The sequence below is a fragment of the Micropterus dolomieu genome, linkage group LG22 (genome assembly GCF_021292245.1).
Source record: "Micropterus dolomieu isolate WLL.071019.BEF.003 ecotype Adirondacks linkage group LG22, ASM2129224v1, whole genome shotgun sequence".
Taxonomy (NCBI): domain Eukaryota; kingdom Metazoa; phylum Chordata; class Actinopteri; order Centrarchiformes; family Centrarchidae; genus Micropterus; species Micropterus dolomieu.
Genome location: NC_060171.1, coordinates 21,852,360 through 21,874,632, shown reverse-complemented (window position 1 = coordinate 21,874,632; position 22,273 = coordinate 21,852,360). Strand labels below are relative to the sequence as shown.

General features: G+C 41.5%; 1 protein-coding gene across 1 annotated transcript in view; it reads left to right on the top strand.

The window, feature by feature from the left end:
- LOC123961617 (rho guanine nucleotide exchange factor TIAM1-like) overlaps nt 1-22,273 on the top strand; it is a 48,218-nt gene that overhangs the window by 3,347 nt on the left and 22,598 nt on the right. The window contains exons 2-14 of the mRNA XM_046037121.1: nt 1,440-1,586; nt 1,916-1,990; nt 4,868-5,038; nt 6,188-6,292; nt 7,240-7,321; nt 7,584-7,670; nt 10,073-10,285; nt 11,384-11,517; nt 19,843-20,067; nt 20,421-20,489; nt 20,620-20,745; nt 21,078-21,186; nt 21,499-21,678. Coding sequence (XP_045893077.1) covers nt 1,485-1,586; nt 1,916-1,990; nt 4,868-5,038; nt 6,188-6,292; nt 7,240-7,321; nt 7,584-7,670; nt 10,073-10,285; nt 11,384-11,517; nt 19,843-20,067; nt 20,421-20,489; nt 20,620-20,745; nt 21,078-21,186; nt 21,499-21,678 — 1,678 coding nt within the window. The 5' untranslated portion in view covers nt 1,440-1,484. The remainder of the gene's footprint in view (nt 1-1,439; nt 1,587-1,915; nt 1,991-4,867; nt 5,039-6,187; nt 6,293-7,239; nt 7,322-7,583; nt 7,671-10,072; nt 10,286-11,383; nt 11,518-19,842; nt 20,068-20,420; nt 20,490-20,619; nt 20,746-21,077; nt 21,187-21,498; nt 21,679-22,273) is intronic.

Genomic DNA, 22,273 nt, shown 5'->3' with positions numbered 1-22,273 from the left:
GAAGAAAAAGGTGCACAAGCAGCAGGGATGACCGTAGCCTGGAGAGGATTGTCAGGAAAAGGCCATTCAAATGTGTGGGGGAGCTTCACAAGGAGTGGACTGAGGCTGGAGTTACTGCATCAAGAGCCACCACACACAGACGGGTCCTGGACATGGGCTTCAAATGTTGTATTCCTCTTGTCAAGCCGCTCCTGAACAACAAACAACGTCAGAAGCTTCTTACCTGAGCTAAAGAAAAAAAGAACTGGTCTGTCTCTCAGTGGTCCAAAGTTTTTTCTTTTCTGATGAGAGCAAATTTTGCATCTCATTTGGAAACCAAGGTCCCAGAGTCTGGAGTAAGAACGGAGAGGCACACAATCCAAGATGCTTGAAGTCCAGTGTGAAGTTTCCAGTCTGTTGGTTTGGGGAGCCATGTCATCTGCTGGTGTTGGTCCACTGTGCTTTATTAAGTCCAGAGTCAGCGCAGCCGTCTACCAGGACATTTTAGAGCACTTTATGCTTCCTTCAGCAGACGAGCTTTATGGAGATGCTGACTTCATTTTCCAGCAGGACTTGGCACCTGCCCACACTGCCAAAAGTACCAAAACCTGGTTCAATGACCATGGGATTACTGTGCTTGATTGGCCAGCAAACTCGCCTGACCTGAACCCCAGAGAGACTCTATCGGGCATTGCCAAGAGAAAGATGAAAGACATGAGACCGAACAATGCAGAAGAGCTGAAGGCCGCTATTGAAGCATCCTGGTCTTTCATAACACCTCAGCAGTGCCACAGGCTGATAGCATCCATGCCACGCCGCACTGAGGCAGTAATTCATGCAAAAGGGGCCCAAACCAAGTACTGAGTACATATGTATGATTATACTTTTCAGAGGGCTGACATTTCTGTATTTAAATTTGAGGTTTTGAAATTGGGGTTTTCATAAGCTGTACGCAATAATCATCGAAATTATATCAAATAAAGGCTTGAATATCTCACTTTGCATGTAATGAGTCTATATAATATATTAGTTTCACATTTTAAGTTGAATTACTGAAATAAATGAACTTTTGCACAATATGCTAATTTTTGGAGTTTCACCTGTATGTGCATCTAAGTATGTATTCATGTAACATATAGTGTGTCAGAGCTGCTCATAGCCCAGTAGTTCAATGTGAATTAATCTAGAAATGCCAAGAGTGGTTTCTCTTTGAATGTGTAGTAGGTCACTGAAGGAGATAAGAGATTGAAAGAGTTCAGTATGTGCCATTACTATATACAATGCAGTATAGTAACCCATAGAACAAACACAGACCGTTGTCCGTGTACAGTATACATACTCTATGTTGATCAGTTTCTCTAAAAATAACAATTTAGATAGACTATCATAGAACTCTCTAATTAAGGTTCAAATACTCTTTCCATTGGATTCATGTTTTTTTGTAATTATCATTGTCACAGGTGTCAGCCCGTACAGAAAGCAGCATCAGGAAGCGCAACCAGGCCATGCCTCGTACCTTCAGTAAACGTCGTAGCCGCTTCTCCTCACTGTGGGGGTTGGACACGACCTCAAAGAGGAAGACCACGGGACATCCTTCAATCAATCAGGTTTCCATAGTGATACATCCGTACTACCCGATTTTGATTGACTTCTTAGTTTTTGGTATTTTGAGTGGTAAAAATAGAAGATGGTAATAGTTCGGAGGCAACTAGAAAGAAGCTATGTATTGAAGTTTTAGAATATTGACTAAGGAGCTGTGAAATTAGATTTTGGTGATGATCCAGCTACTAAATTGTAAATGATAAACTAAACATTTTATTCACATGTTGGTTTAAACATGCAATACAAATGCTTAACACATAACTGCATAATAACTGTTCTGCTATGTGCCATATTTGGATGTAGTTGTAATGTACTGTTCTCTGTGTTGTTGCAGGTGTTCGTTGATGGAATGGAGCCAGTGAAAAAGCCATTGGAGCATATGTTTGAAGACACCGCAAGTGAAAAATCTGTAAGAGCTCAGCCATCTTTACAAGACAAAAGTACCACCACAACACAAATGTCCCTTTATTTTAAGGACCATAATAGAACTGTGTCCTCCTTGACATTTTTAGATGTGTGTTGTTTTATAGCTGCCTTCTTTTGATGTCGACTAAGATCAACTAAAAATAAAAAAACAGAATTAAATTTGGGAAATGTTTGCTGTTGAAAGTTAGAGGTAAGAGATGAGTACAAGTAGGCCTGAACTTGTCTCCATTTCTATTGTGGTCCCTGCCCAACCTGCAGCCAAACCAAGATGACAAAGCCCACAACAGATACAGTGAATGTTTATGTATATACAGTAATAATGTTCCTAAGGCTAAACACTAAGTTCCTCTTCTCTTTCTTAGTTTGGCATTCACTACAGAGAACCAGAGCCTATGAAGCTGTAGGCTAATTCCTTGTCATTGTTTACCTTTCTCACAAGCCAACATGAAAATCACTGGGGCATCTGATGAACCTTTGTACTTATATAATGGGTTACGGGATTCTTAAGACCCAGAGGCCAAATTTTCCACCTCCTTTCACTTAACTGAGATCCTTTGGTGTTCTAGCTCTTCATTTAGGGGGTTATCTGGGGGAAGCACAAAATCCCTCTACCCTTCTGCATCAATGAGCATTTCTTTGAGGTCATTTTCAAGCTCCGGCTTTAATGCTTTCAGACATCCACTTCTCTCGTAGCTGAAGAGTGAAAGGAGAAATTTGAAGACTATAAAACTTTAAAAGCTGCACACTCTAGTTCCTCATTGTTATCAGAAGATTCTTGAGTTTATTTGCTGTAGATAAACAACTGTTTTCATCTCGTGCAGCTGTTCCTCCTCCTGCTCTAGTCAACAAATGATTTGCTTCACCAGACTTTTCAGGACTGTCTTTGGTCTCTTACTGCTTTCTACTGACGCTAAGAAATGATGCCATTATTCTTACTCTTTCAGATCAGTGTTGATGGATTCGCATTTTTCTTTTCATTTGCTTCAGGCAATTTCAATTCTAGCAGCATCATAGACTATCAACTGAAGGGATATTTCTCTCTTCTAATCCCGCTGAGACAAATTTGATCTGATATGTTGAGATCATTAGCTTTCTGATGTGTCAACAAATTATGCAGACATTTGCTATCAAAGGACCTGGCAGCTCCACACCATCTGTGCTCTTGTGTATCTGTCACATTGACCACAATGTACAGACAACTGCAAATAATGAATAATATCTTCAGAAAGAAAAATAGATTACCATCGGACTGGAGGTTTCCAGTAATGCCTTATCACAAGCTAGTAAATGATTAATTTATATGAACTTTAAGGAAAAATGTCCAATTACCCATGGGTTGTGCAAGGACAAGCATGCCAGCTCCATATTTTATGAGAACTGGTAGAAGGCAGCAGAGATGGGCGGAGAGGAGAGACAGGCCTCTGTCTGAACTCAGCAGATGGAAAGAAACTGCAGCACTAACCCACTCTAACTGTGGAGGCCCCCAGTGGCATCTTGGGAGATTGATTTCCTTCCACCCACGCCTAGCTTTAGCTGGCAGGGTGTGGGATGACAGTAAAGAAATGCATAGGAAGTAACGTTCTTCAGTTGGTTGGGTTGTAAGATAGAGCTGGAAATGGTGCCTCAGAACTGGCATCTCCAGCAACATTTGTTCCAAATGTTCACATCTGATGGACTTGTCCCAGCTTTACTGCTCTGTTTGTTCTGGGGAATCCCACTGATGGCAATAAAAGGAAACGGGAGAGAGGAGGAGAGTTTAGTGCGATGCCTAGGACCCCCGCCCCCCAGCAGAGGCATCCTAGATGGGCCAGGAGGGGAGCCAGATGGTGCCGAGCAGGGCTGGGGAGTTCAGGGAGTTTGGGGGAGGTACTGGTTATGGGCCCCCCAGTCTGTTGTCTGTTTGAGAAAATGCGTGTGTTTATTTCTTTAAAACTGCGTGTGCCTGTATTTTGTTTGTACATGTGTGTTTGTTTGTGCAGACAAAAATGTGCTTTTGCATATAGTTTGCTCCCTCTGTCTCCTGCTCTGTCTCGTTTTCCCTCCACAACACACAGATTCTCACATACACACACACACACACACACACACGCAGATCATCATCGGTTCATTGCAACAGGGACCACCGGGCTGGATTTGTAACAGTCAGCAGATTGTATGGCATGAATGAAAGATGGGGAGGAGGGAGATGATGGAGTGATGTACAGATATAAGGGAAGGGGCACCAGAAGGAGAGGCAATGATTAGTGTGTGTGTGTGTGTGTGTGTGGGGGGGGGGTTCTACAGAGAGATGAAAGAAAGGAGGAGATAAGGTGTTAGTGACAGACAGCGTGAGGTCGAGGAGAAGAGACAAGCAGGACAGAATCCGAGAAGAGAGGCTGACATGGCTGCCAGATTGTCGGAGGTCAGACTGATACTTAAAGGTTACAGACTATGGTCTGAACAGAATGCACACACATATGTAACACATACCCACGCAGGGAGAGAATTGTATCAAGAGGCTCTCATCAACACAAATGAATTAGATTTTGTAATCAGATCTCCTGCTGCTTTCATGCCACCGCCAGTTTCCATCAAATTAGTCTAATCTGTTTTCTTTTGTGAACAAGAAGGGAAATAATGATGAATTATGAGGATTACTACATGATTTTAGCTATTTTCAGTGTGGATAATAGAATATGGTTGTTGTTGTTTTTTGCTTCCCTCAACTAGAACTGAGAGGTTTTGATGATAATATTGAATTTATTATAGGACGTCTTCTGTTTTCACTGAGCACAAATGCTATTCAAAGATGCATAAACCATTTGTGTGTGTGTGTGTGTGTGTGTGTGTATGTATGTGTGTGTCTGATTTGTATTTACAGAAGGAGAAAGCAGGCTCGGTGAAAAGTCTTCCTCAGCAAAACGTAGACAGCGACATTTGGGTTCCTGATTACCTGAGTCCCTCCTGGGTGTGTCTGCCGAACAATCAGCCTGTCCTGGCCATCATACAGCCTGGCGATACAGCACTGGAAGTCCTGAGCACCGTGTGCAAGGTGGGCCGTCACTGATAGCAGTGCAAACCGATGTGTGTAGTGCATGTTATACAGTACATTACGTACAAAGGGTGACAATTACAGACCAAACATTATGCATCTATTTGGAGTGACAGGGGATGTGCAGTTTGCCCAACCTTTAGCCTGCACGCATGCATAGACACGCACAAAAGCTCCAGCAAAACTGCTAACCGTCAACAGCTGTCAAGCATGCAAATAATTAATTTTAACAGGTTTGTTAAACACATGCAGTCTTGAAAAATGAGTCTCATTAAATTGCACACAGCTCTTTCGAGGGGAGTTAAGAATTTCATAAGTGGTTAGATAAGGATAATGAAATCTTGTCTTGTGTTGACAGCAGAAGACAGGTATCAGATGTAAAAGTCAGCTTTTTAAAATTCAGTTCAGGGTAACAGGAAAACAACGTGGACAATTAGATGCAGCTGATCAATCCGATGATCTGATATGATGGATCCGAGAATACCTGAGATGTGAGACTGTCTGTGGTACTAATAGCAAGGCAAAAAAGTAAACACTGCAGATGTCGTCTGTGCTTGTAGACTGTCAGTGTCACAGATATTTTCTTATTATTACTATTATTTTCTTACCTTACTATATATACTGCATATTACTGTCTCACACAGTCTTGTCAATTTCTCTCCACTCCTCTTCTCCCTAATTGGTGTCAGCTAGAGACACACTAGAATAATGATGCCTAATGATACGTATGTGTTCCACTTAAGGGTCTGTTGAAACACATGTGTAAAGCTGATCGACGTGTGTGTGGGCGTTCATGCGCATGCATGCCACAAACATCTCACACAAAGAACTGTAGCGTCCTAATTGATGGCCCCTGTGCATTACATACACGCAGATATACGTGGATTACATACATGATTGAATACATATATGTTTATGTCCTTTGCCAGGGTATGTCATGAACTTTAGAATGTGGGAATGGTAAGGGGAATTAGTTTAAAATATCTATGAGAAGACAGGCTTGGCTTCAAACTGAACACTGCAGATAATAAAGCACAATTAATGAAGAGTGATTATGTCTTATGTTGAATGAAAGAATGAATGCATTGGCTGTTTCCTCCACTTAAACATGTCTTTCTCTTTATTGCCCTCCTGTTTTGTTGCCTCCAGACTCATAAGATAGACCCCTATGGCCATTACTTGCGTTTGAAGGTGTGGATTGACAACCAAATCCTCTTTTTTGTTCCCAAGCGTGAAGAGGACATCTCTGATCTGGTGAGGAAACACACACTGAAACACTGTGAAAACTGCTTGTGATGGACAACACCCATATCCAATAATGAAAGATATGGAGTACAGTTATTATTTGTGTAAATCAAAGTTTTCTTTTTTGTTAGATTACAGGCTGAGCGGAGACACGATGTCCCATTTGGATTTTGGGGTCTTCACCTTATTATGAATAAATTTTTGTTTCATTTCAGGCAGATCTTGATGCAAGCTTGTGCATTTTTTATGACTTGGTTGCAGATTTAATTTGCAATGCATACAAAATTCCCTGGATGCAACAGAAGCTTCATCGCATAAGCTATGAATTATGCAAAATAGTATTCCAAGTGGACGTGCACCATGAACTGTACCCATGTGTGTGTTTGTGTGCCCGTGTTTGTACTTTTCTTATTATTCATTATGAACAATCACTCTCATTGAAAAATACCTCACCTCCACATTATTCAGCCACTGTAAACCCCCAACCTAATTCTCTTTGTGACCGTGCTTTGTAGGTGATACACTGAACTCTGTCTCAAAGCAAAGTCATTGTGTAACTCGCTCTTTTTCTTAAGAGGTCTTTTATCTTTCTGCTTTGATCAGTGACTCATTTCACCCTCTTTCATCCTTAGTCTATGATATTACATTATTATTTCTCCACAGTGACGCGCATTACACACTGCCGACTTCTGTTCCTGTCTGTTGCTTCATACACACAGCTGTGTCTATGCTCTCGAGGTCAAACCCCAGCCTGAGCACCCACTCACTTCTCAGAATTGACCTGGCTTGTAACCCCACAACCTTCACACGTGTTTGCTCTGTTAAGGAGCCTGAATAATACATGAATCTGCCTGTTCCTTATTAAGAGCGATAACATGACCTTGACATTCTCCATCCAACGCCACCGCTATCCTTTCATTTTTTGCCAGTAAAATATAAATTTCTTGTGTTTACAGCTCTACAAAGAGATTGAGATTTGCCCCAAAGCTACCAAGGTGATCCAGTTTGACAAAGCAGAGTCCTGCACCATTGGATACGGTATGCTTGTCTCTGACAAAAGCCCTTTTTGAGCTAAACAGACTCAGTTCATGTCATACTCTCAAGTTCTGTATCAAATTGATTATGTAATAGACTTCAATGAGTCATGGCTTTGACTAAAGGGGGATGACCCAGTGTGAGCGCATTTTTCTTAAGTAGATGTAATTGGTCGGTAGTTATGCTGCAGCAAGTCAATTTGAGATATTTCAAAGAGGACTAAACATTAATGACTGAATCTCTCTCTAATTATTTATGTCAATAGGGTTTTCTGTGGCAGTTATAGATGAGGACGGGATGCAGCAGCTCCATATTACTGAAGTGAAAGCAGAGGGACTGGCCTCAGCTAAAGGTACACATTTCTTTTTTTACTGACAAACATAGTGTAGTGTACTGTACATTCAGTGTCCTGAGAGTTGATATTCAGACATAGAAGACAAAACAAACTAAACAATCACCATAGTTGAATCTGAATGCAGTAAAAACTGGGTTTAGGGTATGTGAAAGCTGGGTACATATTTCTTTCTTGAGTTGAATTGCACATTGCAGTTGACATTGGGGATGAGTAAAGTAGCTATTTATCTACACCTCACCTGAGCCATTCCACATGACATCTTATCAGTGCTGCTTTGTGTGACTGCATCGCATTAATTGCTGAGCCAACGTAGCTAAATCTCTTTTGTGTGGGAGAGAGAAGCCTGGTGGCTTAAGAAGGAGCAGAGAAGAGATGAAATAAAAAGAAAATGTACACCTTGTCTAGAAAGGCGTTCACACATGCTTGAAGGTACAGTAGATGATGCAGTCTCTTTATTTTTAATTCTGCTGATCAACATTTTGGCACACTTTGCCCTTTTGAGTATTTACAAGGCAATCAACATAAACTTTGAAATTTAGTCCATAAAGGGGTAATTCACAGCCAAGAAATGCCTCCAACATGTCCACATGATATGAACCAGCAACTACAAAACAGAGTGAAAATCACAAATTAGAGAAACATCTGGGTGCTTGCATCAATAAGTATAAAAAGATTTGAATCACTTGTCTCACACACTATATTTATCAGTCTGATGATTACTGGCTTTTATCCTGAAAAGGGCATGATGTGCCAAAACTCTGATGTATTAAATAAAAAATAAAAAGATTGCGTAGGAGCTATGAATTTGTGGCTTTCTCTCTGCATTCCTTTGTCTGCGTCTGATCGCCGTTTGAACAACCGGGTCTAGAGATCAACCCCCACTCATTGGTCCCTATCTTTTAAAAGAGCCACAGAGGCCTAATGGGTTTGAGAAACACATGGCCGCTCTGTAGATACAACACTAATGTATAGAAAAAAAACATGCTCCACTATTGTGCCCCAGGGTCACACTGAGGTTACTCAAGTGTGAAATTGTGTCCTCCATTGCATTAGCAATCTAAAAGCTGCTAGCTTAGCAGGCAGCTAGAGACTGACTCTCAACCTCTATATGAGAGTAGAGATAGAAAAAGCTTGTGGCATCCAGAAAACGCAATGCATCTTTTTGGAATATTATACTATATTTTGCTGAATCACAGAATTAAGTATGTCAGGCACGACATGCGTAGGTCCATGTGTACGCTGGGCTGAGTCTGGTTGTGCGTGCATGGGTTTTACTAAGTGTGAGGGGAATGAATGGAGAGTGAAAGAGATCACGCTTCATTTTCTCCAGGGTATACGCAGAAACCAGGCCAACACTGGACAAGGAGCCCCAAAGGGTCTTTTTTTCTATCTCACTGTAATTCCTGCCCCCTCCCCCTACAGAAGAGCACACAAAGAAACACACAAGCAACACACACACATAGCCGAGCACACAGAGTCATACACACACCGCAGTATATGGCCAGAGGGGTTATCTCTCTCTGCCCAATAAAGACTCTGCTACAGCTGACATTTCACATCCCAGACAACTAGGTCATAACTTAGGGCTGAATGTGTGCCTTGTGTGTCTGTATATGTTACTGTGCGTGTGCCTGCATTTGTCTGTAGCTTTATGAAAACCATATCACAGAATGTCTGCTCTTTCTACTATAGCTGATGATATAAAAATGAGAAAACAATGATAATGTGTGACTGTGTTAACAGGACCAAAACCCTTTGTTTTACTTAATTCCACAGCGAGGGATGGTGAGACTCTTGTCCAGAAGGTATCACAACCAATCAGGTTTATTGGCTAGGGCTGTCTGCTAATTGGTCGGCTGATTTAGCGCTAATTGTCAATTAGCAGGGCTGGGCACAGGTGGTCGAGGGGAGGGGCGAGAAAAAAAAGCCTCAAACAGAAGCTGTGTTCCAGTGAAGGCTGTGGTTTCTTTTTTTGTGTTTAGTACAGGATAGTATAGGTGATGACAGGAATAGACAGACATTACGCCCTCCTTCTTAAACCCATCCAGTCTTGTTAGATCAGCATTTGCCTCAAGGGATCAAGCATAGAAGGATGCATTTTAATGTATTGCACACATTAGAATCCCAACATGCCTGATTAGCCAGAGAGCTGCTGGGGAGTGCGGCACTACCATTTTGTTTGTGTAGAGCCTTTGTACACATTAGCACTCTTGAGTTGATGGCCCACAGGAAAGCTACTCTATTGGATGGTGCTTTGTGGTTGTTTGCTGTCTCAGTCTTTCTTTTGCAGTTTCTCCCAAAAATTATGCCACTTTTAAATGATACAACTGCTGTCAGCATTTAAGGAGTATAAGCTGAGTTTTACATTTCTGACTTTGTGTTATTTAATTGTCCACCAGGTTTGAAAGCAGGGGATGAGATTCTGTTGCTGAATGGTAAAGCTGCATCTGACCTCCAAATGGATGATCTGAGGGCTGCGTTTGTAAACCAAGCGTTGACCTTAAGTGTCAGTACCCTGCCCCAGCTGGACCCTCGGGTGCTTTGCTCCTTTCCACCACGGCGCTCCGATGGGGAGCAAGATCTGGCCACAGACATCTTCTCCCAGAGCCAAGGTAAAGCTTCCTGTTCTATATAAACACAGTGTGGATACCTGGGTATGAGTTGTTGTTTTGTTTCATGAGATGATGTATACAAACACTGTCCTCTAGTGGGGGGCCATCAAATCAAGTGAAAGCAAGAAGGTCAAGTGTGGAGAGTAAACTTGCTTTTGATACATGTAATCTTTGAAAAACATAAGAAGGAAAAAAACACTTTAGATCATGCAATTGAAAATTACACAGTACCCCTTTTTTATGTCCATTTTAGTTTTTATTCATGTTTCTTGACATATTTCATTATACATCCTCTAAACCCCCAATTTTGTGTGGCGAAAAGAGGGAGAATGCAGATGGTGATCTTTTATAAGCAGAGGGTGAATAGGGCAATCTACTAATTATGCATTGATGCTGTCTGCTAAGCAACCTGCAGGCAGCCGCCAGCTTTCCTCTGACCTGCTCTTTTTATCTATGCAAGGGCACCATTTGTATTCCTTTTATAAATTGGGGCTTGCAGTGCACGGGCTGACAAGCTGGCATTGTTTATACAGGAACTCAGAGCAGTATGAATATTAATATAAATCCTTCAGTAGTGTGGAGCTGTCATTGTGTAGGATATGCCATATGCAAAGGGTCAGACTGAAAGAAAAAAACACTCCAGAAGGCAGATGGTTATCGATGAGATCTTGCTTAAAAGGAGATGGGTGTACACAAGAAGCTGTCACCACAGAGGAGACATTAAATTGGAAATTTGTCACGGATGGAATAATAACAAATTTGACTGTACAGTCATATCATAATAAGAAAAGCTAAGGGTCATAGGGAATGTAACTTGAAGGTGGAGAAAGCAATGTTGGAGGGAGTAGGGACATCTAATTACAGGTTTCTCTGTAAGTGTACAGTGCACGAATCCTGGCAGATACCTGGCCACTCAGATTTCTCTTAACACTATTAAAGGAGGAAGTGTAGCGAATCAAATAAATTAGAGCAGGTTGAGATGTGGATTTTTATGAAATCGGCTCTGATTATGAGGGAGAAGTTTCTGATATTTGGGTACACACAGTGTATATGTGCACCTGCTCCCTAATGAGTTCTGTCCTTTGTCTCTGTCTGTAGAGGACATCCTGGATGAGGTGTCAGGGTTGACAGTGAATAGCCCAGATGAAAGTTTGGAGGAAGGATCTCTGCTGACCCTACAGAGCAGAGGAGGTCATCAGGAAGACAAAACCTGTATGGGATCTGGACAGAAGGTAGGATGCAGAGACACAGCTTTGATATTTATACAAACATTCACAGACCACATATTCAGAAACTATTCAGACCCCTTCACATTTTTCACAAGTTATGTTGCAGCCTGAACAGAGAGATCTTAATGAAAACCTGGTCCAGAGCGCTCAAGCCCTCGGACTGGGCTGAAGGTTGACCTTCCAGCAGGACAATGACTCAAAGCAAAGTACTGAACTGAGGGCCTGAATACCTGTCAATATGTTTTTGTTTTTTAAATTAACTTATAAATAATTCAAAAATCCTGTTTTTTGTTTTATCATGTTGAGGGAAATCATGAATTCAGAAAATGTTATAAGGCTGCAACTTAAAAAAAATGTAAAAAGTGAAGGGGTCTGAATACTTGACTACTTTGAATGCACTGCACATGCAGAGCAGGCCAAGTTCTACAAAGGATGGAGTATTGTTCAAACCATCAGATGTATTGTTGCAGACAAAGACCAGCAGCTTTTTGGGGGGGGGGGTGAGAGTGAGTGAGACCTGTGGACAAGTGCTAGTGTTTGAAGTGACTGACTAGCTGCCTTGTTGTGTTGCCATCTTTTAGCCTGCAGACATTTCATTGTTTCTGATGTCAGCCCTCTCAGACAGAAAAGGAAAACACCGATATCATTGATCAATAATCTAATGTGTGAATAAATGGTGTGTATCCGTGTGTTAATGATTATATAAATTCCTCTGGCAGGTCCTTTTTATACTAAATATTTCTTCACCCATTTCAGATGTTTCTTTTCTCTCTCTGTCTCTCTCTCTGGCATGTAGCCGAAAGGGAAAGCAATACCATTAAAAGCTGGGCGATGTTCAGAGGCTTTTCCTCATGTGATACTTGATACCCTTTACACATAGGCTGTTTGGGGCTAAAACATCTAAGACACAAAAGTGTGTAAGTGGTCCGAAACGCACGCATTACGCCATATTTCGCACGCACAAGGTCTTTGAAGTTGCTTTTTAGTAAATTCAAGTCCTGCTTGATGGTTAATTCATTCAGTAAATTTCTGTGGAAACCGAAAACTGTTGCTGAACACTGATCTTAATCACATTCTAACATAGTAGCAGATCAGTTTTTATACAGTGCTGACAACATATCACATGAATGTACTTTGTGATGTGAACCTGTCAGTCCTCGCACATGAACAGATGTGTGTGTGCTCTGAAGCACGGATGATGACAGACAGGTGAGTGAACAGCATCGCTTTCTAATTAAGATGATGTCTGGTCTGATCAGGGTCAGCACAGTGATCGCTGGGACACGCCGTGTGCCAGCCAGTCTCCCTTGGTTACGGTTGTCGCTTCCATTACCATGGGTAATGTGTTTTTTTTTTTTTTTTTTTTTTTTGTACTTCTCTGTCGATAGCCCAGACAAAAGATGAGAAAAGTGCAGGGACAGTGCTGTGTTCTCTCTTGGGTATGTGTCAGTGAGCTTCAGTCTCGAGAGCGAACTAATGGGTGAGGTCAGAGCTGGCTCCAGTCTAGACTCAGTCCTGTTGGACAGTGATGATTCTGTGACTCCGATGTGCCATTATTAGTTTAGCGAAGATGAGAGAAATTCCGACAGATAGGGTTGCCAGGATTGCTGGAAAGAGACCAGAGGCCTGCTTAAATCTTGTGCACTTGATGTTGGGCGGGGGGGCATTTAGTGATTCTAAACTTGTTAAACTGCTTGGACCTCTGCACAGATTTTAATTAACATTTATAGGCCTTTGCTATTTTAAGCTTAGTGTTTCTACATGCAAGAAGAAACGGTGTATATAACACAAAATGCAGCATGCAATCTTTATGTAGTACGTTCTGAATAGTGTGCAGTTGAATAATTTTAATGTAGAAAAGTTTAGGCAGTGCCAGAGTAGCCATATGTTATTTTATACTGTGTTTATATTTTCACCATAGCATCTTATTACCATTAAATGAGGGCACATTTACCTTTTTTTTCCCTCTTTTTTTTTGTATGTACAATGAATACTATGTTGACTAGATCCCATGTGTATGTTTCTTTGGAGACACAATAATGAAGACTTGAGACTGGAATATTGTCTACCCATGTCTGTAATGTTGTCCCTTGGTGCTTTATGCTTAGACATGTGCTTTTTTTTTTATTATCCAAGGCTCTTCACATAAGAACGGGAAAACAAAGCTGTAAAAGCAAGGCGATATAGGGCAAAACAGTATTAATAAAACTTTGGAAATCATTTCACCTTTCATTCTCCTCCTAAAATCTAACATGTGTGGTCTCATTTTTCAACTAATTTCTATCTGCTCTGTTTTAGCCTCCCTTTCATCCTGTTTTTTCCACCCTTTTTCCTTGGCTAAAATTATGTACTGTCAGTAACAATGTATCCGTGTCCTCTCTCAGACACAACAGGCCAGTGTCTTTTTATTCTATTTGTCCTTTCTGATCATCCTGTCTCCTTATCTGCTGTCCTTTTGCTTTTTTTCCCCTGTCCTTCCAGTTTCCTTATGACTTCCTGTCCTTCTTTACCATCCTCCTCCTCCTCGCTAACCCCCTGCTGTTCATTGACATAAACAACATGAGGCCGCTGTTGGCTCTGAAACAGCTCGGCTCCCTTAGCTCTCCAGCCGGCTGTGGGCCCTGACCTGAGCCTGAAGCACTTGGATGCTTCCTCTGTCAACAAAGACCATCCAAACTCGCTACAAAATCCCTGGGAACTTTCAAAACCATGTCATTTTATCTTAAAAATTTGGGTTGACCCTGTTTGTGCTCATGTTGATCAAGCTTTTGTTTCCCCGCTCTGCTCTTTGGAAAAGCTCCAAAGCGCTATGGATTGCGTCTTGCCTCCTTTCACCCAGTGCCTGCAGTCACATGGTGGCAAGACAGGGAAAAAGAGGCAAAGTGGGACAATTTTAATTATCCCCACATTCTAATTACTTCATTCTCTGCAGTGTTTCACATCATTTAGTGGAGATAAATGAGTGTGTGGCTAGCCGGAGGAAACTGGGAGGTTCATTATTTTAGACAAAGCACAGAGCCACCTCCTCAATATGATATGACAACCAGAGAATAAAATGGCGATTGCTTGCGATTACAGCGATAATAGAGATGACGGTGATTGCTAGTGTTCTCCAAGGTGTAGTCAGCCTCACTGACGAGTGCTGGTTATAATTGACAAAACTATATCATTTTTGCTTTAGGGCATTTGAAATGGAAAATGCATTATTCAGTGTGTGAAGACGGGGGGGGGTCATCAAGGTTTGTTTTAATTGACTCCTGATGGGAAAACATCTGTTAAATGGCTCCATGCATGCAGTGCATTTTGTTTAATAGATACTGACAACTAAGAATCTATAACTTTAGTGCCTCAACTTGCCTCTCCCCACTGATTCTTAGTCAGGCCTTACAGATGTTGCTGTCATTTTGCAGCCTTCCACTGGAGGGAGCACTGTGCTGATGAATGAAGCCTGTAAAAGAATGTTTGTGACGCAGAGCATGCAACCAACAACGGACCTAGTTCAGAATTAGTATGATTCTGAACTAGTATGATTTCCAATATTGAGGAGAATATTTCAGTGTTCAGCCATTTCTAGATTTCATTCCTTGTTTTAAAATCTTATGATATAGCATACAACCTAAAGGATGTTGTTAAATATTAATGCCACGTAATCACTACTGTTAAGGAAAGACAGAAAGAAAATGCCTTGCACTTAACACTCTTTACCCTCGTAGATTCCCAGAGTTGGGAAGAGGCTTGGTGACTGCAACTGCTTCAAAGTCTAAATGTTCATAGATTTGTGAACACTCATGTCATAACATAATCATCCTTTCACTTCAGATTAAATGATTAAAGTCTCTCTCTCAGTCATGGCGTGTATATCCCATCATTCCTTGTAGGGATTTATGGATTTGCATGTTTCCCTGACTTTAGATGAAACTGAACTTTCAGACTCTCCCTCCCTCCCTTCCTCTCCTGTGTTCACTCACATTGGCAAGTCCATGCCTGTTCTTTCTGTGAAACACACTCCAAGGGGGAATAAGAGATGAGCATGTGCTGTCAAAATTGCTGTATTCTACTTGCATGTATGTGTATAATTCTGCAGGTCATAATGCAATACACTTTAGGTGTGTGTGTGTGTGTGTGTGTGTGATGTGTTTCTGTATGCCAAGAATGTGGATATGTGTAATCTCTGTTGATCCTGACTCTCACTGTACATGGAGTGCAGGTTTGTACATGCCTCCACGCTCCTCCCTCGTGCTTCACTTCAGGGCGCGTCTGGGATGTAGTACATTCTGTAAAAGGGTAAAGGCTTGTCTGTGTTAGGAAATTAGTGTATTGGATTGACTAGAGAAAAGGTATTGATACCGGGGCTCTCTTTCATTACTTGCTCCCTGCATGTCATTTGTTTTGGTTTTTTTCCTAAGCTGTTGTCTGAGGTCTATGCTGGGGGGTGTGTGTGTGTGTGTGTGTGTGTGTGCGCGCGCACATGCTTATTTGCCGATTTTGTGATTAACAAAGAAAATGCCTTTTACCTTTTAGTATCCTCAAAGTTGACAGCAATATTTTTTTAAAGATCTTTTTCAACTAAGATTTTAATCACAAACATTTGGAAATCCTCAACCTTTTGTTCGTAGTCAGCATTCTTTGCTTATCTCTGCATGGCATGATCTTATTCCTGCAAGTATTGTGGAATTCTAGTTTGTTAAGAATAACAAATGTGCAGCAGGTGTGGTATTGCAAGCCATTTTTGGATTGTAACAAGTGTGGCGTTGGCACATGAATTTCAGGCTTTAGAGGGAAGCAATTATTATGGTTTTAAACTTCATACTCCAGTCAGACATCGAACAAATCGTTTGTAGCATCTATTATTTTGCTAGGTATGTTTTTATGTCAAATTGGTTTCCACATTGTTCCTTTTGATCACATAATCTTTCTGGAAATTATTGCGTTGTGCTGTTGGCACACAAGAGTTGATGCTTGGGGCGTTTCAGTGAGTCATTTGGCGGCATGAGAGCTAGCTCAAATACATATTTACTTTTTGTTTAATAAGGCAGCTGTCCTTCTCAAGTGTGGTGACATCATTCTCTCTGTGCTGTGATTATGAGAGAGGGAGAGGGAGAGAGACCAGATGCCTGGTAGGCTCTCACCACCCACTGCTTCCTCACCTCCCTCCTTTCTCCTCCCCCTATTCCATCTCTCATGAGGATGTGATGTTTTGATCTTGTTATTTAATGTTGTGTTCTATAGTGGTGCTGCTGCTCTCACCTGGACAGAAGTGAGAGCGGCAACAAGGACAGAGGTGGAGAGAGGAGGAGAAGAAGAGAGTGAAAACAGGCAGATGATAGGGGAAGCATGCAAAGAAAGGGGGGGATTGAGAAAGAGACTTGATTGGGTAGACGCCGTTGGATGATGTGTCATGAGCGCGCGGTTTATTGCAATCTGTTCTTTTCAATCTGTGTAATGAGGTATTTGTTCAGCTGCGATGGTAATGATTTTAGCAGCAGTTGTGTTTTGCAGAGCAATGTTTTGAGTAGCAGGCGTTTTCTTACTTTTACACTTTTTGATCATTTTGGCTGGACACGTTGAAGCTTCATACATCCCGCACAGTGTACAGTGTCATACATTTTGGAGGGGAAAGACAACAAATCCTTCTGGCACTGAGTGACACAGGAATGGACTCTAGCTGTACTGGAAAAGCAGGACTGGAAATGGACACCTGACTTCTTGTTGAGCTCTGTTTGACCTACTAGCATGTCTGCCTTTAGGAGGCGCAGGAGATCTAAACGCTCGATCGAATCCATCTATGACATGCTACAGCCGGTGAGCCCTGCAGAGAGAGAGTGTGTGTGCGTGCGCGATTATATTGTGGATATGATGATTCTGCAGAGGTCAGCGATTATGTGACAGTACCAGCAGTGCCAAGGTTCAGTTGCCAGTGGAGCAACCCATTCTAACCATTAATGTAAGATTTGTCTTATCACACATTGTGACTATACGACCTGCAGTTTTCAGACTTGATCATATCGTCCTGTTTCAGTGGAATGAATAAAACATTATTCACTGTTAAACAAGCATTGCTTCTGCAGGATGCAATGCTTCAAATATAACAGTTCAGTTCAGAAAGTTGAATAGTCAGGCTTCCCTTTCCTTAAGTAGTCTTGGTGGTAAAGCATTTTGCAGCCATGCTTCTCCAGCTCGTCCTGTCTCCATCTCCCGCTGTCATCTGTCTCTGTCACTGCTCCATCTGTCACTTGGCTGTCACTAATTCCTCTGGCAGTCAAGGGCAAGACCTCGCTTATGAGTGGCAAGAATGTCAATAGCATTTCTAGTGGGGTTTTTTTTGTGTAAACAAAAACAGGCATGTTTAGTGTTTGTTGGATTTTTTTGTTTTGATAATTTGTCCATGGGCAACAGAATTTTCTTTTAATTTAACATATTTTGAATATTGGCCACCAAGTCAAACAATAAATTGTGTTTCTGTCAGACCAGTTTGGGAAGTTTTTAATTGTCGGCAATGCAGATACTCCTTTTTTAGATGTTATAACATGACAGTAAGTGGTGCTCAATGTGTGAGTGACGTGGGCATTAGCAAGGATTTAATAAGATATGATAGGCTACATAATTTTACTTGCATTTGTTTACTTTATTATTATTATTTGGTGGTTTTCCTTTTAATCACTGAAGGAGCTCATCTTATTTGATAGGAGGAATTTCAGTGGTGGGGGTCCAGCAGTCTTGAATTTCCAGTATATCTAGCAAAACTGGCTTCAATACCACGATGGAAAATTGTGTTTGTCATTGCTACAGTAACAGGAGACAAGCCATGGAATCAGCAAAGATTACATCTGATCAGCTGTATCAGTGTCGGTAGAGACACACAAGCAGGCACAATTTCGTAACATAGATTGCAATTGATGATCAGTTTCACTGATCCCACACAGATGAAGAATGTTTGTGGCATTTACAAAAGCACTTTTATGAAGAACACTGACTGCAGGGTCAAATTAGAAGCATTAATCCTGTCAAACTAAACTATGGCTGAAAATCTCATTGCTTCTGCTTTGTGTTCTCTGCAGATACAGATTTAGGCTCATCACCTGATCAGCTGCACACAACAAAGTTCCACTGCAATGAGTCACTGTCTGTGTCTTATCAAGTCCTAGCTTTTAATTTCTTTTAAACGACAGTTACAGCGCAATTGCGTTCATGATTGGTCTTGGACATGGGGTTACATTGAATGAGCCATGGAGTATGAATCCCTTGCACTTAGTGTTCGGAGTGTGGGCTGAGCTCATTCATTTCCCCCACATTTCAAGGAGATTATTTGATCCTAATTGTCTTTTAATATACTAGTTCTGGCTTAGTAGAGACGATGAAAAGAGGTAAATGTCCATTTATCTCTCTTTCCATCTCTCAACAGACCTCACAGTCATAGCAACAGCTGGTCTGGCTTGCAAACAATCCCATGAATCCACAGATTTACCAATGGTGATATCAATCCAGAAATGGTGGAATAGCAAGTAAATAAAAAGGTTGTATTTGCAGAAACTGGAAAGAATTATAATTATTTATGGAATTGTAGGAATAAGAATTGCTGTATTAGTCATGGTACACTTCAGATTTGCCTCTCACTTCTGATTATGCTTCTGTTACTTTTTTTTCCTTAATCCCCAATGCCTGCTTTCAACTTCACAGCTATGACTATGAAAGAAAGTTAGATGTGGACAGAACCTGTTGATCCCAACTATTTATGACCTTGTGGGTTCCAGGATGTAATTCTTAAACGCATCACTGCGTCTTTAGATGATTCATCCGAGCTTTTTTTCAGAAGCTGACCTTCACTTTGCAAAGCATAGTTTCTTATGATCCTTATCAACACTGAATAAGGAATGTATGACTTCTTAGTTTAAGAGTAGAAGCAATTATCAACTAATGTTTGTCTGTATAGTCAGAGTCTGAGGAGCAGAGCCTGCTATTTCATTTTAAAAATAGGCCTACTACGAGTTTGGCCTGGCAGGTCTGCTCATGTTTGGTATTTCTGATACCAGGTGATTGGTGTTATGGCAGGTTTTGCAAGAATGTACTGTATGTATTGTTGGTGCATATTTCAACTGTGGTGCATTTACTGTATGAACTTTAATAATGTAGGTATGTGATATCCTTGTTTTTGTTTTAAATTCCACACAAGCCTACATCCAGTTTTGTTTTTTGTATTTCCTTTTCCTCTTACTGTGACTGTCAGGAGAATTTAAGTGTCCGATTGCTCCAGTCGCAGCCTTCTCTGCCATAAAATTCTACAAATGCGTGAAAATATGAACTGTTCTGTTTCTTTCTCTTCCTGTGCAGAGCACAGAGCAGGTCACTGCTTTCTGCCGCAGTCTCCATGACATGAATTCCCTGGAGTGCCCTATGTCGTCCTCCTCATCATCGTCTTCGTCATCCCTCTCCCCGAGCCCTGTGTCAGCTTTACCACCCACGGCGGGCACTGCTACACAGAGACAGCTCTCCCATGCAGACAAACTCCGCAAGGTCATCAATGAACTGGTGGAGACGGAGAAGACTTACGTAAACGTCAGTACAAGCTCTTGTGGAGTGTTATGAATTGATTCAGACTATCTTTACCTAGTGAGTCAGCCATCCATGTGTCTAATCACAATGGACACACATAATCTTATACTCATGACTGCTCTGGCAAAACTACACTTAATTAATGTTGTTAGGAGTCATAATTATTACAGATGTGAACATGCTTTTCGCGGCACATGGGTTGTTTTCATACCTGTGAGTCTTTGTCTTTGCTGTTATTTAAAAACCTCTGACTACTCCACACAGATGCCCACGTATGCCCTTCCGCACTCATCTGATCACAGGCTGATCTGTTAATGTTGTCATTTTTTTTTTTTTTTTTTTTTTTTTTTTTTTAGGACCTGAACTGCCTGATAGAATGCTACTTGACGCCTCTGCAGAAAGAGAGCTTCCTTACGCAGGATGAGGTACTGTTCTACCTGATCTCTATAATCCAAGCATAAAAGCCTGTATATGAATTGTTATAGATATACATAAACTAAACACTGACGTTATGAGTAGGAGCAGTGTCAGAATGATGCTCCGTGTGTGTTGCAGCTGGACGTTTTGTTCGGTAACCTTGGCGAGATGGTAGAGTTCCAGGTTGAGTTTCTCCGGACGCTGGAAGATGGAATCAGGCTGGTGCCCGATCTGGACAGACTGGAAAGGGTGGAGCAGTTCAAGGTAAGGGAAGGTTGATCTTTTGAACTCAGTGCATCATTCAGTTTTAATCCTCTTGTGTCACTTTAGAATTGCTTTACTAGGTGTTGCTCTTTTGAACTGGCCATTAGTTGGATAATTCATGGCTCAAAGTGTCATGGTGCACTTATGTATGCCCTAACAGCTTTTGGACAGGCACAGCAGTACAAACAATGACTTTGGGTATCCCAATCAGAACACTTTAGAAATTTGATATTTGCCTAACTGTCTTTCAAAAACTTAATTGCCAACACCATAGCGTAGCCTTGATTTTAAAAGATTTTGACTGTGAAAGCATGACATGTTTGTTTCCACAGAAAGTGCTGTTCTCCTTGGGTGGTTCATTCCTGTATTATGCTGATCGCTTCAAGATCTACAGCGCCTTCTGCGCCAGCCACACCAAGGTCCCAAAGGTCCTGGCTAAAGGTACAAACTTGCGCACATTCTTGACTGGCATCTAGCACACAGCCACCACTTACCCCTGAGAGTCACACAGTGGCATGTGATAGCTGAGGGGCTAGTGTTTTATAGGAAGCATGTTGTATAGTGGCTTGCCCCCTAGTACAGAGTGCAAGCAGCAACTAGTATCCGCCCACAGTGAGTGTGAGTAAACTTGACTGATCTTTAGATGCAAGTTCTCCACACATACAGTGTCTTTAGATAGTTGTCTGCATCTGTTTCAGTGTTTCCTTGCCCCATGTACAAGATGAATGAATGTTCATATTTCTGCTCCTCCAGCAAAGACCGACCCAGATTTCAAGGCTTTCCTGGCTGAGAGAAACCCCAGACAGCAACATTCATCCACTCTAGAGTCTTACCTGATCAAACCCATCCAGAGGGTCCTGAAGTACCCGCTGCTGCTAAAGGAGCTGTACTCTCTCACTGACTCAGACAGTGAGGAACACTACCATCTGGATGGTAAGCCAGTGTCATTTAAATAAACAAAGATTTATTATTCCTATACACTTTTTGATGTAACAGGTTAAGGTGCTGTGAAACAATATATTATACAGTGGGTACGGAAAGTATTCAGACCCCTTTTAAATTTTTCACTTTGTTTCATTGCAGCCATTTTCCAAAAATCAAAAAAGTTCATTTTATTTCTCAGTAATGTACACTCAGCACCCCATCTTGACAGAAAAAAACAGAAATGTAGAAATTTTTTGTAGCACCCTTTTGATCTAATACAGCCATGAGTCGTTTTGGGAAAGATGCAACAAGTTTTTCACATCTGGATTTGGGTATCCTCTGCCATTCCTCCTTGCAGATCCTCTCCAGTTCTGTCAGGTTGGATGGTAAACGTTGGTGGACAGCCATTTTCAGGTCTCTCCAGAGATGCTCAATTGGGTTTAAGTCAGGGATCTGGCTGGGCCATTCAAGAACAGCCACGGAGTTGTTGTGAAGCCACTCCTTCGTTATTTTAGCGGTGTGCTTAGGGTCATTGTCTTGTTGGAAGGTAAACCTTCGGCCCAGTCTGAGGTCCAGAGCACTCTGGAAAAGGTTTTCGTCCAGG